At 35.3% G+C, this 14,320-nt stretch overlaps 1 protein-coding gene across 4 annotated transcripts in view; it reads left to right on the top strand.

Moving 5' to 3' along the window:
- The window catches only part of Tbc1d15 (TBC1 domain family member 15), a 61,912-nt gene that overhangs the window by 10,897 nt on the left and 36,695 nt on the right, over positions 1–14,320 (top strand). For all 4 annotated transcript variants that reach the window (XM_048804994.1, XM_048805000.1, XM_015482995.2 and 1 more), the window contains exons 2-4: positions 7,134–7,232; positions 7,413–7,487; positions 9,691–9,829. In XM_048804994.1, coding sequence (XP_048660951.1) covers positions 7,134–7,232; positions 7,413–7,487; positions 9,691–9,829 — 313 coding nt within the window. The remainder of the gene's footprint in view (positions 1–7,133; positions 7,233–7,412; positions 7,488–9,690; positions 9,830–14,320) is intronic.

The raw sequence follows: 14,320 nt of genomic DNA, 5'->3' as shown, positions 1-14,320 counted from the left end.
AGAGAGAGGAGAGGGGGGGGAGAGAGAGAGAGAGAGAGAGAGAGAGAGAGAGAGAGAGAGAGAGAGAATTTTTTAATGTTTATTGTTTAGTTTTCGGCAGACACAACATCTTTGTTTGTATGTGGTGCTGAGGATCGAACCCAGGCCGCACGCATGCCAGGCGAGCGCGCTACCGCTTGAGCCACATCCCCAGCCCCTGGAATACATGGCATTGTGATGTTCCCTTCAAAGGACTTGAGTAGCTCTCCCCTTTGGCTTTGCTGGTTATAATAGTCCACATGGCCTCTCTCTTGGCCTTTTTCTGCTCAATTCTTGCAGCTTTCCTTATCAGACGTCCTGAATGGCATCTCTTAATCTCAGGGTTTCCACTGCAGCTGCAGCTTTCTTCTCACTTTTTCATGCATTGCCCTCTCAAGGACAGCCTGCAGGGACTCCGAACCACTTTGCCTGGATTTCCAGGCCTTCCTTTGAAATCTTGGTGGTAGACTCCTTGACCCCCTAACTCCAGCATCCTGCCTTCCTGTAAACCATCACTACACGGTTGCTGCCAAGGTCTTCCATTACTTTTGAACAGTATCCAAGCCTTTTGGGACCATGACTGTAGGTAGCAGCCTCTGAATGCCTGGGAGACTGAGCATGGTGAAAAAACTTCCTAAGTCCCATGTGCAAACAGGGTCTTCCCATGGTCTCTTCTCAAAGGAATTTCTACTTTTACACCCTTGATCCTGAGATGGGTGTCATCTTGTCAATTCCTGATATGCTCTCATTTCATCTTTCGTATTATTTCTGGGTAAAGTACTTATTATCTCTTTAGTGGCTGTAATGCTTTAACAACCATGACTCCCTTCCTTAGCCTCAGTTTTATTCACACTTTTTGGTCAAAATGTGGTTTTCAAATCTTTCTGCTTTGTTTACTGCTTCTGATTTTCACAGTAAACTTGAATAAAAGATGCCAACAATATCTGTGCCACCTACCTGAATGCTGTGTTGCCTTGAAATTTTCTTTGCCACATTAACTAGTATATTATTTTAAAATTTGTCCTCACAAGAAGTTTCAGGACTTGGGCAATGTAGACAACTTCTTTGCTAGAACGTAACATGAATGGCCTCTAGTGCCATTTCCAATAGAGTCCTCCTCTGAAATCTTATGAGCCCCATCTTTACTGTCCACACTTCTATGGGCATTCTGGTCTTCTGAGCTCCCACCAGAATCATCCATTAAACTCTCCTTACAACATTCTAAAGCTTTTCCAGCTTGCATCTCTAAATTTTTCAAAATTCCTCCCCCCTGCAAACCAGCTCCGAAAACCTATGAACCATGTTGCTAGATTAATCATACCACTGACCCCACTTCTCAGTAACAATTTCTGTTTTAGTCAGCCCTGTATCATGGTGACCAAAAGACCTGACAAGGATAATTAGATAAGGAGGAAGTGTTTATTTTGGCTCAAGGTTTTGGAGGTTTAGTCCATTGTTGGCCGATTCCATAGCTCTGAGTCCAAGGTGATGTAGAACATCATGGCAGGAGTAAGTGGCATAGGAAAGCAGCTCAGACAACTGGGAAGCACAGAGCGTGCTCTGCTCACCAGAAACAAAATATAAACCCCAAAAGGCATGCCCCGAGTGACCCATCTCCTCCGACCATACCCTGCCTGCTTGCCTACTTGGCATAAACTAATAATTTCACTTCTGAAAATTCTTGTATTGTCTCACACATGAGCTTTGGGGTATACCTCATATTTAAACCATAATACTCTCTTGTATTCTGTCCTATGAACTCCAGCTGTCTTGGCATTCCCGATTACCTCCTCTGTCTACTGATATTGGGTTTGCTCTTCATTTTATACATCAGGAGTTCGTTTTACACTTCACTGTTTTCTCTTTTCAGCAGTCACTAACTTTTATCACCTCATGGGTGAAAAACAATGTTTCATAGATTTGATCTTTTCTTTCTTGGTGAGAGATTTAAATTTAATCTCTTGTCACTGAATCTTGGCTGGAAGTGAAAATTATATAGCTCCCCTCCTCCTTTTCTGTTTTTTTGTAGTATTTATACCTCTCTCGTCTTTATATCCCTCTGCCTCCCAAATCCTAGGTGGAATGTTTGTGTTCCATATTTGTGTCGTGTCTCCCTTTCCCCCCAGAGTATTAGGAATTTAACCCAGGGTCTCACACATTCTAGACAAGTGCTCTACCACTGAGCTACATCCTCAACCCTGTTGTAAACTTTTAAGATTAGTCCTTTTATTTCCAGGTTTTTGTTAATATAATAATCACTTCTTTCTCGTTGGTCTGGTTTAATTCTCTTCTTTCTTGTACCTTCTGAGAGGTGACATTATCAGCAAGATGTTTTAAGAATTTTATCAGATGCTTATATTTTGAGAATGCCAGCATCAGCACAACCATAGAGGAGTTTTATATCCGTTTGTAATTTATATTATGTTGGCATTGGTAGTCTGTATGTACTTCCACAACAATAGCATTACCTTTCTCCTTTCTTTTAGTGGGGGAGTTTATTGGGCATTGAACCGAGAGGCACTCTACCACTGAACTACACACCTAGCCTTTTTTATTTGAGACAGAGTCTTCCTAAGTAGCTTAGGGCCTTGGTAAATTGCTAAGGCTGCCCTTGAACTTGTGATCCTCCTGCCTCAGCCTCCTGAGTCACTGGGATTACAGGGGTTAGCCACTGTTTCTGGCTCAAATATATAGTTGAAGTCCTATAATTGTTATGGTAGCTCTAATATTGCCTGAAAAGGGAAGAATAGACTATAATAATGCTTGCTACTCCAGAAATATTCAGAGTCAAGTTGGTATGAGGACTGTTTTTTCCCAAAGCCAGCTTTGAAGGAAGATAGAAGAAACAATTGTTTCAAAAGTTGTGTCTCTGAGAAGGGATATCTCTAGGACTGGGATGAGTAGAGCTTTTTTAATGGGTGAAGGTGTGTATTAGGACCAAAGACAGGAATTTCACAGGTTTTGCTTATTTTCCTTGGATCCTCCTTATCATGTCAAAAGGAACTTTGGCATAAAAAGGAATAAATTTCCTGGGGACCAGCATTTGCATCTTCCTAATTTCAAGGGTAGTGGGGGCATATTTAATCAGTTTCATTGTGCTTTCCATTGACAATATCCCTTCAGTGCCCTTGAGACTTAGTTTAACACTATTTTAAACTTTACATTTTTGTGGGGCTTGGTTTTGCATTTTTGTTATAAAACAAAGCTCAGATAAAGAAAATCACACTTATTGCATACTTTGAATCAGAGGGCAAACATCCTTGTGTTAAGGAGCTGGGGTCTTCTGAGAAACAGGCACTGTGAAAACTACCTCTTCCAACCCTGATTCTTGCGATCAAGTCAGAAAGATTTTTTAGAGATGAGAGAGGTAGGTCCTCTCAGGAGAGGGGCAATGTGCCTCTCCTGCACTCCAGTTTTATTAGGGATCCCAGAGAACTTTCCAGAGAGTCTCATCCAGATCTACTCTTGACTTTTAACTGACAGCAGGGTGACATCAGGTTTTCCAGTCTCCACTGTCATGGCAACTCTAGGTGACCTTGATCCATGCTGACTAGTTCTAATTGGATTCTTTTTTGTTGTTATTGTTCCATAACTTGCTTCTTTTACTCTTGACATGTTTCTTGTAAATATTTCCAATTCAATACTATTGACTTGCTTAATTCAACTTTTTTCTCACAGTGACTCTTAAATATGGAAATACCAAAATATGGTTCACTTGCTGAATATCTTGTTTGCTTCTAGTTTCTCATATGTATTTTATTATGAGTGATATTATTTTTTTAGATAAAGATATTTATTTCTTTTTTTAATTTTAATTATTTTTGCATTACAATTCTTAATACACCATTATATCATAACTTAGCATATCTCTGATTATATATAAGGTATGTTGACACCAACTCGCATCTTCATACATATATTTTGTATAGGTACACTCATACACTGCTGGTGGGACTGCAAATTGGTGCAGCCAATTTGGAAAGCAGTATGGAGATTCCTTGGAAAACTGGGAATGGAACCACCATTTGACCCAGCTATTCCTCTTCTCGAACTATACCCAAAGGACCTAAAAACAGCATATTACAGGGACACAGCCACATCAATGTTTATAGCAGCACAATTTACAATAGCTAAACTATGGAGTCAACCTAGATGTCCTTCAGTGGATGAATGGATAAGAAAAATGTGGCATTTATACACAATGGAATATTACTCAGCAGTATAAAAGAATAAGATCATGGCATTTGCAAGGAAATGAATGGCATTAGAGAAGATTATGCTAAGTGAAGTTAGCCAGTTGCAAAAAAACAAATGCCGAATGTCTTCTCTGATATAAGGGGGGTGACTCCAAAATGGGGTTGGGAGGGAGAGCAAGGGAGGAAGATTACCTCTAGATAGGGAATAGGGGTGAGAGGGAAAGGGAGGGAGAAGGGGAATAGAATGGATGGTGAAAGGAGACCCTGATCACTAATTGGATTCTTAAACATATCTTCTTAAAGATTTTATGGTTAGGAGGAACTGTTTTATCTCCCATAGTTTCAGGATCTGGTCATAAAAATCTCCTGGGTTCTTCTCATCAACATTATCTTGGGCCTGCATTTCTCCTGCAGTTAACAGGCAGTTTGCTGAGATATGTGACATCCTGTCCATTTAGGCCAGGCAGGGCTGCAGGCAAATTGCTTCTTGGAAAAGAAAGCATGTTGGGGGTCAGCACCATCGTCCTATTTAGAGAATTATTCTCTCAACCTCTTGTTCCCACTGTCCTCATCTGTCTGTCCCCTAACATTTGGAACTACTGCTCAGGTCAGGAGATTGACCTTTGCTAGCTACTCTAGGGATCTTCTGTGTATCCCTGATCACTATCCTTTTTTTTTTTTTTAATCATAAGCACTTCTTTTATCTATTTTTAATAGTATTTTGAAAACACAGCTATCGTGTCATACTTTAAAAAGTCCTGATCGGGGATTGTAGCTCAGTGGTAAAGTGCTTGCCTAGCACATGTGAGGCACTGGGTTTGATCCTTGGCTCCACATAAAAAATAAATAAATAAAATAAAGGCATTGTGTCCATCTACAACTAAAAAAATATTTAAAAAAAAAACTCCTCAAAGTCTTTCTTCAATTTCTTCTACTCAGTATGCTGAGTACATTTTCCAGTTTTATTTTCCTAAATTTTATGCACCTTTTTGTCTTTCATGTCTCATTTCTCTTTAGATATCTTGTTCATTCTCTTCAAGTTTCAACTTAAATATCTATCATACACATCTGTGTGTGAGGGTCAAATGTGATAATGTAGAAATGTCTTTGTAAAGTAATGCATGATAAAAATATTATCTGATAAAAAAGTATTTGAAATTTAAAAAATTTTTTCATTAATGATCATGAATAAAACTAAAGAGATTGAAAGCTTGTTCTTCTTAAAATGTATCTGAAATTCACTCTTAACATCATAATTATTCCCTGTAGCAAAATAATTTTTCATTCAAATAAGCTTGGAGATAGCTTTTCAAATATTAATTATGATTGTTGATAAAGATAAACAGAATGTCCTGTGACAGAAAGGTACTCCTCAGGAATCACTTCATTTTAAAGTCCAATGAAGAAAGGGATACGGTACAGACAGACATGAGTAGGGGGAATGTGAGATTAAAGGAATAATTCTATAAAATGGGCCCACTGTGTGACCCCACATGCTTTCTTTTCCAAGAAGCAATTTACCCTGTAGCGCTTCGTGGCTTAAGCAGACAGGATATGTCATATTTCTCAACAAATTGCTTGTTATCTGCAAGAGAGAAAATAATGTTGGTAAGAGGAACACAAATGATCTGAAAGAGGAAGACTTTCGTGACCTTTTTCACAGTCCAGATTCCAGAACTCAGGAAGATAGGATAATTCCTCCTAATCATAAAGTCTGTAAGAATTTAGACTAGGATATAACTTTCATATATTCATATATGAATATAACTCCACATATGTACAACCACAAGAATGGGAAGTTTTACTGCATATATGTATAATACGTTGAAATACATTCTACTGTCCTGTATAACCAAAAAGAACAAAAATAAAATAAAAAAATCTAATTAGAACTGGTTAGTATGGGCCAAAGTGGCCTAGAGTTGTTGAGGCAGTGGGGACTTGAAAGTCTAATGTCATCCTGCTGTCAGTCAGAAATCAAGAGGTGAACCTGCGTGAGACTCTCTGAAAACTGGATTGCAGGAGAGGCACTTTGTTTTCTCTCCTCTCTGAGAGAACCCACTCTGTCCATTGAGATGATCCTCTTTTCGCCTTTCTAATAATATCATGCCTGTTTCCCCTTTCTAATAATATCATGCCTGTTACTCTGAGCAACATGTTAAAATCTTTCTGATTTGAATGGGGTTGGGCGTTTGCACTGCCTTAGTTTCCTAGAAGGCCCCAGCCCTATAATAGTGCTATTGCATGACATGAAAGCTTTTTTTCGCCTCTCTGGTGGTGCTGGAGATTGAACACAAGGCCTTACATATGCAAGGCTAGCTCTCTGCTACTAAACTGTATCCCAGCCTAACAACAAAGTTTTAATTGAACATCTGTTTTTGTATTTTAAACTATTTTAAGTAGTTGATACTTGTAGAGTTGTGACTTTTGTACTTTAATATGCATATGTACTCAGTTTGGGATGATGAACAGGCATGCTGTAAATAAAAAATAAGTAAAGTTACTCCCTTAAAATATAGAATGAAGAATTATATTGAAATAAATGCTTTAAACCAGATGATGTAAAAAGGATTACATTTCTTTATTTTATTTTTTTATTGATTTTATTTTTTTAAATACACAACATTTCTTTTGTGGAATATTTAGGAGTTCAAATGGTAATTAAGACTAAATTGCTAAATAGTGGCTGCATTTGTTAAATACATCTAAAGATATTTAAATATTAGTTATTTTATATATGAAATAAATTGTCCTGCAAAAAAGCACCTAATAGTTAAGGAACACAAGAACACAGGCTAACTAGAACTCTGACATTTTGTAAGGTACTTGTTTCACTTTAAAATATTCAAATTAGAGATATTAATATAAAAAGTTACATTTTCTTTAACCTTTGTCTTAATTATATTTTTGCTGTTTCAGATTATATATGAACAGGAAGGGGTATATATTCACTCATCTTGTGCAAAGACCAATGACCAAGACAGCTTAATTTCAGGAATATTACGTGTTTTAGAAAAGGTAAGATTCTAGTAAATGTATAATATTAATAGTTTTTGGAAGGGGTTTATTGTGGCATTATTAGAAAGTTTGAATTTAATATGTAAGATACAGTTATGTAATTGAACGGTGAGTGGTAAATGGGTTGAGAATGTACCATATTGTTGAATACTAAATTTAATTTTTGTTTTCTTTCTCTAGGATGCTGAAGTAATAGTGGACTGGAGACCATTGGATGATGCATTGGATTCTTCAAGTATTCTCTATGCTGGAAAGGTATTTAAGAAAAAAAGAAGCTGGGCATGCCTGTGTTCCCAGCAACTCGGAGGCTGAGGCAGGAGAATCATAAGTTTGAGGCCAGCCTGAGCAGTTTAGCAAGATTCTGTCTCAAAATTAAAAACTTAAAAAAGGTTTGAAGGTGTATCTCAATAGTAAAATGCCATTGGTTCATTTCCATATACTCCCCACCCCCAGATAATCAAGGGATGCTGTCTTTTAAATAACAGCTTTATTTGGATATAATTTGCTGGGTGTGGTGGTGTACACCTGTAATCCCACTGGCTTGGGAGGCCGAGGCAGGAGGATCGTGAGTTCAAAAGCCAGTCTTGGCAAAAGCGAGGTGCTAAGCAACTCGGTGAGAACCTGTCTTTAAATAAAATACAAAATAGGGATGTGGCTCTGTGATTGAGTGCCCCTGGGTTCAATCCCCAGTACCTCCCCCCCAAAAAAAATCACATACCATACTGTTCATCCTCTCTAAGTACACAGTTTACAGTTTTTTATTATATTTATAGAGTTGTGAAACCATCATCAATATCTAATTTTAGAACCCTTATCAGTCCCCCAAAGGAACTCTGTTTATTAGCAGTCACCCTTTATTTTCCTACCTACTCTCAACTCCTGGCAATCTCTAACCTATTTTCTGTCTCTAAGGATTTGCCCATTCTGGACATTTTATATAAATGCAATCATGTAACATATGGTCTCTCGTGATGGGATTCTCTCACTTGAGAAAATGTTTTCCAAGTTCATCCATGTTATAACATAGTTTTTTTTTTTTTTTTCCTGAACAATGCATTCATGAATATATGTTTTATTTATTTGTTCCTTAGTTGGTGGACATTGGGTTGTTTTCATTTTGGGGCTAATATACATAATGCTGCTATAAATATTTGAGTACAAGTTTTTGTGTGGACTTTTTTTTCTCTTGAGTATATACCTAGGAGTAGAATTCTTGGTTCATATTATTTTGTGTTTTAATATTTGCTGTTTTCCAAAGCATCTATACTAGTTTCTAGTCCCGTATGCAGTATATGAGGATTCTAGTGTTTCCCATCTTCACCAACATTCGTTATGGTATTTTTTTAATTTAGTAAACCTAGTGAGTATGAAGTTGTGTTAGTTTCCTAAAGCTGCTGTTACAAAGCACCATAGACTAAGTGGCTTAGAACATTGGAAATTTATTGTCTCAGTTCTGGAGGGTAGAAGTCAGAAGTCAAGATGGGTTGTCAGCAGCGTTGGTTCCTAAAGAGGGCTGTGAGGGAGAATTTGTTCCTTACCTCTCCTTCTAGTTTTAGGTTTGTAGATGACATTCTTCTTCCCTATGTTTTCACATCATCTTCCATTTGTACATGTCTGTGTTAAGATTTCCCCTCTTAATAAAGGGAAAATTATGTGTTCTTTAGAACACATAACTCATATCTTAATCAGGATATGAGTTATACTGAATGTGGACCAGCCTAATAATCTAATTTTAACTTGATTAAATAAGACCATCAGTCATGTTGGATTAGGACCCATTCATATAGCCTCATTTTAACTTGATTAATAAAATCACAGTCTAAGACTTTTCCTTAGGGGTGCAGGGCAGCACACTTCAACCAATAGCTGAGGTGGTATGTCATCATGGTTTTGATTTATAGTTCCCTGATGACTAATGATGTTGAACATCTTTTCATCTGTTCGTATGTGTGTTTTCTTTGGAGAGGTGCCTGTTCTAAATCCTTTGCTTATTTGATTATCTTTTTGTTGTTGTTGTAAAAATTATGTGTTCTTTATACAAGATTTTGTTTATAAAATTTATTCTCATCCAAATGACATATTTTCCCTACTACATAAATCCTGAGTTGTAGGTTTATTTTGGAAAACTGATTACCTTTACTTTCCCACCAGACTTTTCATCTCTCCGGGCAATCACAGTGAAACCTTACCAAGCTTTTATTATGAAAGCCAAAGCATTTCCAGAAGCACTGAATTGAATTCTGCATGTATTATCATTGATAACCATAACTGTAAGGAAGTGTAGGCAAGCTTTTCTTGTTTTTTAGAAAAGATGAGCGAGGGAGAAAAGAATAGGCAATAGTGTTTGGTTGTCTGCCACAACTTACAAACGTAATTTAATAGAAGGCTGAGGTGGTATGGATTGAAATTAAATTCTAGTTTCAGACTTCAAATATTTTATATGTTATAATTATTTTAGGACTCCAGTTCAGTTGTAGAATGGACCCAGACCCCAAAAGAAAGACCTCATCGAGGATCAGAACATCTGAACAGTTATGAAGCCGAGTGGGACATGGTTAATACAGTTTCATTTAAAAAGAAACCACATACCAATGGAGGTATGAATTAAATTTTTGAAATCTTAAACTGGTTTGCTGTAGTATACTACTAAACATACAAAGAAAATTCTTTAATACTCCTCAGTCAGAAGGGTGATTTGATGCTTCAATATGTATAACTCTCATTTCTGTTTTCATCTTTAAACAAGGATTTAAAAATACTTGTTGTATTTTGTAATTATTAATGGAAAAAAATAGAAATATTTTAAATAATCATCTTTCATGTACATTTTTCTTAACCTGGGATTTAAAATATCATGTTTTCTCATACTCCATCTCCCTCGGTGCTTTCGGATACTACTAAACTGTACCATTCTACTTTCAGTGTTTACTGGGCTCTTCACAGCTCCTTTTAGTCTCCCCTTTGTTTATTTTAAGATACTGTTTATCTTTCTATATTTAAATTTATATTTGCTAGATGGTGATTATCTTCATATTGTTAACATAAATAAGAGCCAATTTAGCAGCTTGACATAACTGTATATGCTAATTCATATAAAGGAAATAACTTATATACTGATACTATATGGTACTGTATATTGTACCAAGTATGATGTCATTAGCCCATCTATGATGTAGCCAGCCTATTTGTGATTTCTTTTTAAAATATTGATTCTTGTATAGAGTTAAAATGTCACATTTAAAAAAATATTGATTCCTTTGTATTTTGTAGCAGAAAGGATATTTTCTCTATGATTTTGGCCTGAATTTAGAAATTATCCATGGTTATCTGTTTAAAGGCTGGCCAAATTTATGGGTACATGTATTTGTCTAGCAGTTTTAAGTAAGCTTGATTTTAATGTATGGCCTGTGGAATTATTCCCACTTTCAGTAGTTATGCTTGCACTTCATCATGTCTAGGAAATAGTTCCAATTAAGAAGTAGATAGTATTTCACAAGCTATTGCTAACAGTCAGCTCAGGCATTGGTGTGACATTTTGGGGAGTGGGAAGGCATTTGGGTTTGCTCTTTCTACTGAAATGGAATGTTCTTACCTTAACCAGAACACAAAATGTTAAGGAAAGATAAAACCATTTAGTAAATGTTGGGGGTTAGATGATTTTTGACATCTCCTTCTATTGTAAGGATTTGTTCAAGATTGGGTTATGTGAAATATTTTTTGTTTGTTGATGCTTAAAACTTGACCACAGGAATGAACAAAATAATTTTTATAAACAAATGAATTACATGGATGAGAAAAGCATAAACTGGCACTATAGATCTTTTTAGGATTAGTGGTTTTTCAGCCTTGGATGTACTTTGAATTTACCTGGAGAGGTTAGGTTTAAAAAAACAAAACAAAACCAACATCAAAATACAGACTTGGGAGAGGGAGCATGGGCATCTATATTTTCCAAAAGGTCTTCAGGTGATTTTATTTTTATTTTTATTTTTTTTAAATTTTTTTATTGTTGGTTGTTCAAAACATTACATAGTTGGTGATTTTAATATGTAGTCAGAGTTGAGAACTTCTGTGTAACTGAGCTTAGCAAAAACCACAGATGTAAATACTGCTTATGTGACTTGGTCACACAAAGTGACTTATAAAGTAAACAGACTTTATTTTGTTAACTGATAAAAGTCAAAGAAACAATTCCTAAGAAATTAAATTTCTTAGAACTTTTTATGAAATATTTTATATTTTTGAAGTTTTTTTTTCCCCAGAGGAAGAAGTTTGTATTAATTTTGTCACCTTTTATTTTTACTTTGTACTTTTTTTTCTTTTTGGAAAGGCAGAAAGGAAACTTGGGACAAAACTTTAAACAATTTGACTGTTGAGGACTTGTTTAACTTTTTTTCTTTAAATGCATTTAACTTTATATTTCATAAGTTTATTTTACTAAATCCCTTGTTTTTATATACCATATAAAGTTTTGAAAATATTTCTTCCCAGAAAAATACACTGTTAAAAGTTATTACCTATGTCCAAATGTATGTAGGTAATAAAATGTCATGCCTTTCATGTTAATTCTGTTCAAGACGTATGGAGACTTACTGAACTGTTTTGTATTACTTTTTAGTTTTTCCATGTCGGTGTGTTGAAGATTATTTTTACGTGTTTGGTGACAAAAGATTATTAGAACTGCTTACTTATCTTTTCTTTATGGAGAAGGGAGGACATTTCAAATTATCTCTTGGCTTTCTTAGTTTTTCTTTATAATAAATTCTATTTCTGGGTAGCTATCGGCAGCAGAATAACTTGCAGATTACTTTTGCGTTGACTTAATATTAGATTATTAGTGCAAAATGCATCTTTGGGTACCTGCTGTATGCTAGCCACTCTTCAAGCACTGGGGATATACCCATGAACAAAATAAAGTTCTTATTCTCTTAAAGTCTACTTTCTAGTGGAGGGACTTGTAGAATTAACTTCTAATATTTCTCTCATCTTTGTCAGAGCTTTATGTGAAGAAATGTGTGAGGTATTTCCTTTTGAATACAATATGTAATGTGTCTCTTCCATTCAGAAGGGAAAATTTATATAAAATCTTTACTCTTGAAAATGCACAAATTTCTATAACTCATATCCTGTTTTAAATTTACCATATAATTTTCTTATATGAATTTAGATTAAATACTCTTGGTACAATTGAATAATTTAAAATATTGTCTATCTAGTTTTTCATAGCTGTTTTTCTAGAAAACATTTTTTAGTCTTCGTAAATAATTTAGTAGTATGCATTCTGAATAGTTCAGGTACATTCATACTTAAATGATTTGTGGATATGTCGGAATTCTAGAAATATTCTCACTTCATCAGCTTATAGTGGTGTTTATGAGTTCTGTACTAGTGAAACATTATGTAAAGTAGTCAGGTGGGTACATGGCACTTAATCTAAGATTAAGCATTAGATACGAGTTCACCATTCAAACTAGTGTGGAAGCTAGGCACCTCAGTGTAATATAGGTCAATTACTTGAGCCTTTCTGGATATCTTTCAAATGATACTTGTTAAAATGCCCATGAAATGATAGTCCCTATGTTGCTTGCAGATAGAAGTTTCTGTAAGCTGGATTTCTCTTTATCAGTTTAGGAAATTTTGTTTGGGATGATGGAAGCAATAGTGTTCCTAATTAGATGAGAAGATGACATACATGCAGGTCAACACTGATTGGTCTTTTGATCAAGTCTTAGAGGCATCTGTCTTCTATGTAGTTTATCCTTATGGAATTGATTATGATTATGTGGGACAATTCATAAAAATCTTGAGTAGCAAGATAATAATGTGACATTTCTTATCAAATAACAGAAAAGTTTAAAATTTTAGAGACATGACATGCTGTTGTTTGAGTTAAATTATTAAAATAAACTAATTTAGATTAGAAATTAATTATTGGTATTAGTGTTATTAACAAAAATACTGCTTTCCTTTTATAAATTTTTTATTTTAATAGTTAATCTTTGATTTGTGAACAGTTATGAAAATATTTCTGAACCTAGGATCTTATTTATTATTTTTAAAAAATATTTATTTATTTACTTTAGTTGTAGGTGAACACAATATCTTCATTTTCTTTTTATGTGGTGCTGAGGATCGAACCCAGTGCCTCACACATGCTGGGCAAGTGCTCTACCTCTGAGCCACAACCACAGCCCATAGGATTTTAAATTCTGTAAACATACTCAGAAATGCTAGATTTTACATAACTATAGTTTGGTTTGAACTGAGGTCTTAATTTAACAGAAAGTTGATTTAGCAAGATGATCAAGTGTATTTCCTTCTTTTTTCCTAAATATTTATTTTCTAGTTATAGGTGGACACAATATCTTTATTTTTTTATTTTTATGCTAGACGAGTGCTCTACCTCTGCGCCACAACCCCAGCCCTGAATTTACTTCTTATTGAAGCTTTCTCATCTTTTCATCCTTAATCCCCCACTGTTTTTTTTTTTTTGGGGGGGGTGGGTGTAGGGGGGGAAACAAAGCGTCTGTATAGTCACTCCAGTGTTGTTGATGTTGTTAAATCAGTATGCTTATCTTCATTATCAGTATAATCTCTTAAAAATTATTACAAAAGGAAGTAAATAAATAAAAATTTTTTAAAGATGAAATGATTTTCTTAAGAGAATTATGCTACTCTTTTTTGTATGGAGTGGGAAAGATTAACACTTATTATTGTTATATATATTATTGTTATATACTTGGCCTGTACCACTTAGTTGACAAATATTATCTCTTAATTATTGGGATAGTATTGGAAGGTAACTATAATTATCTCCATTTCATAGCTAAAGAAACTGTGGCTTGGGGCTAGGGATGTGGCTCAAGCGGTAGTGTGCCGGTCTGGCATGTGCAGGGCGCTGGGTACGATCCTCAGCACCACATAAAAATAAAAAATAAAGATGTTGTGTCTACCGAAAACTAAAAAATAAATATTTAAAAAAAAATTGTAGTAGAGGATAGGAAAGGCAGCAGAATACAACAGACACTAGTATGGCAATATGTAAATCAGTGGATGTGTAACCGATGTGATTCTGCAATCTGTATCCA

The sequence above is a fragment of the Marmota marmota genome, unplaced genomic scaffold, assembly GCF_001458135.2.
Source record: "Marmota marmota marmota unplaced genomic scaffold, marMar, whole genome shotgun sequence".
NCBI classification, from domain to species: domain Eukaryota; kingdom Metazoa; phylum Chordata; class Mammalia; order Rodentia; family Sciuridae; genus Marmota; species Marmota marmota.
Note: the sequence above shows the minus strand (reverse complement) of the source record. Positions and strands in the feature narration are given on the sequence as shown.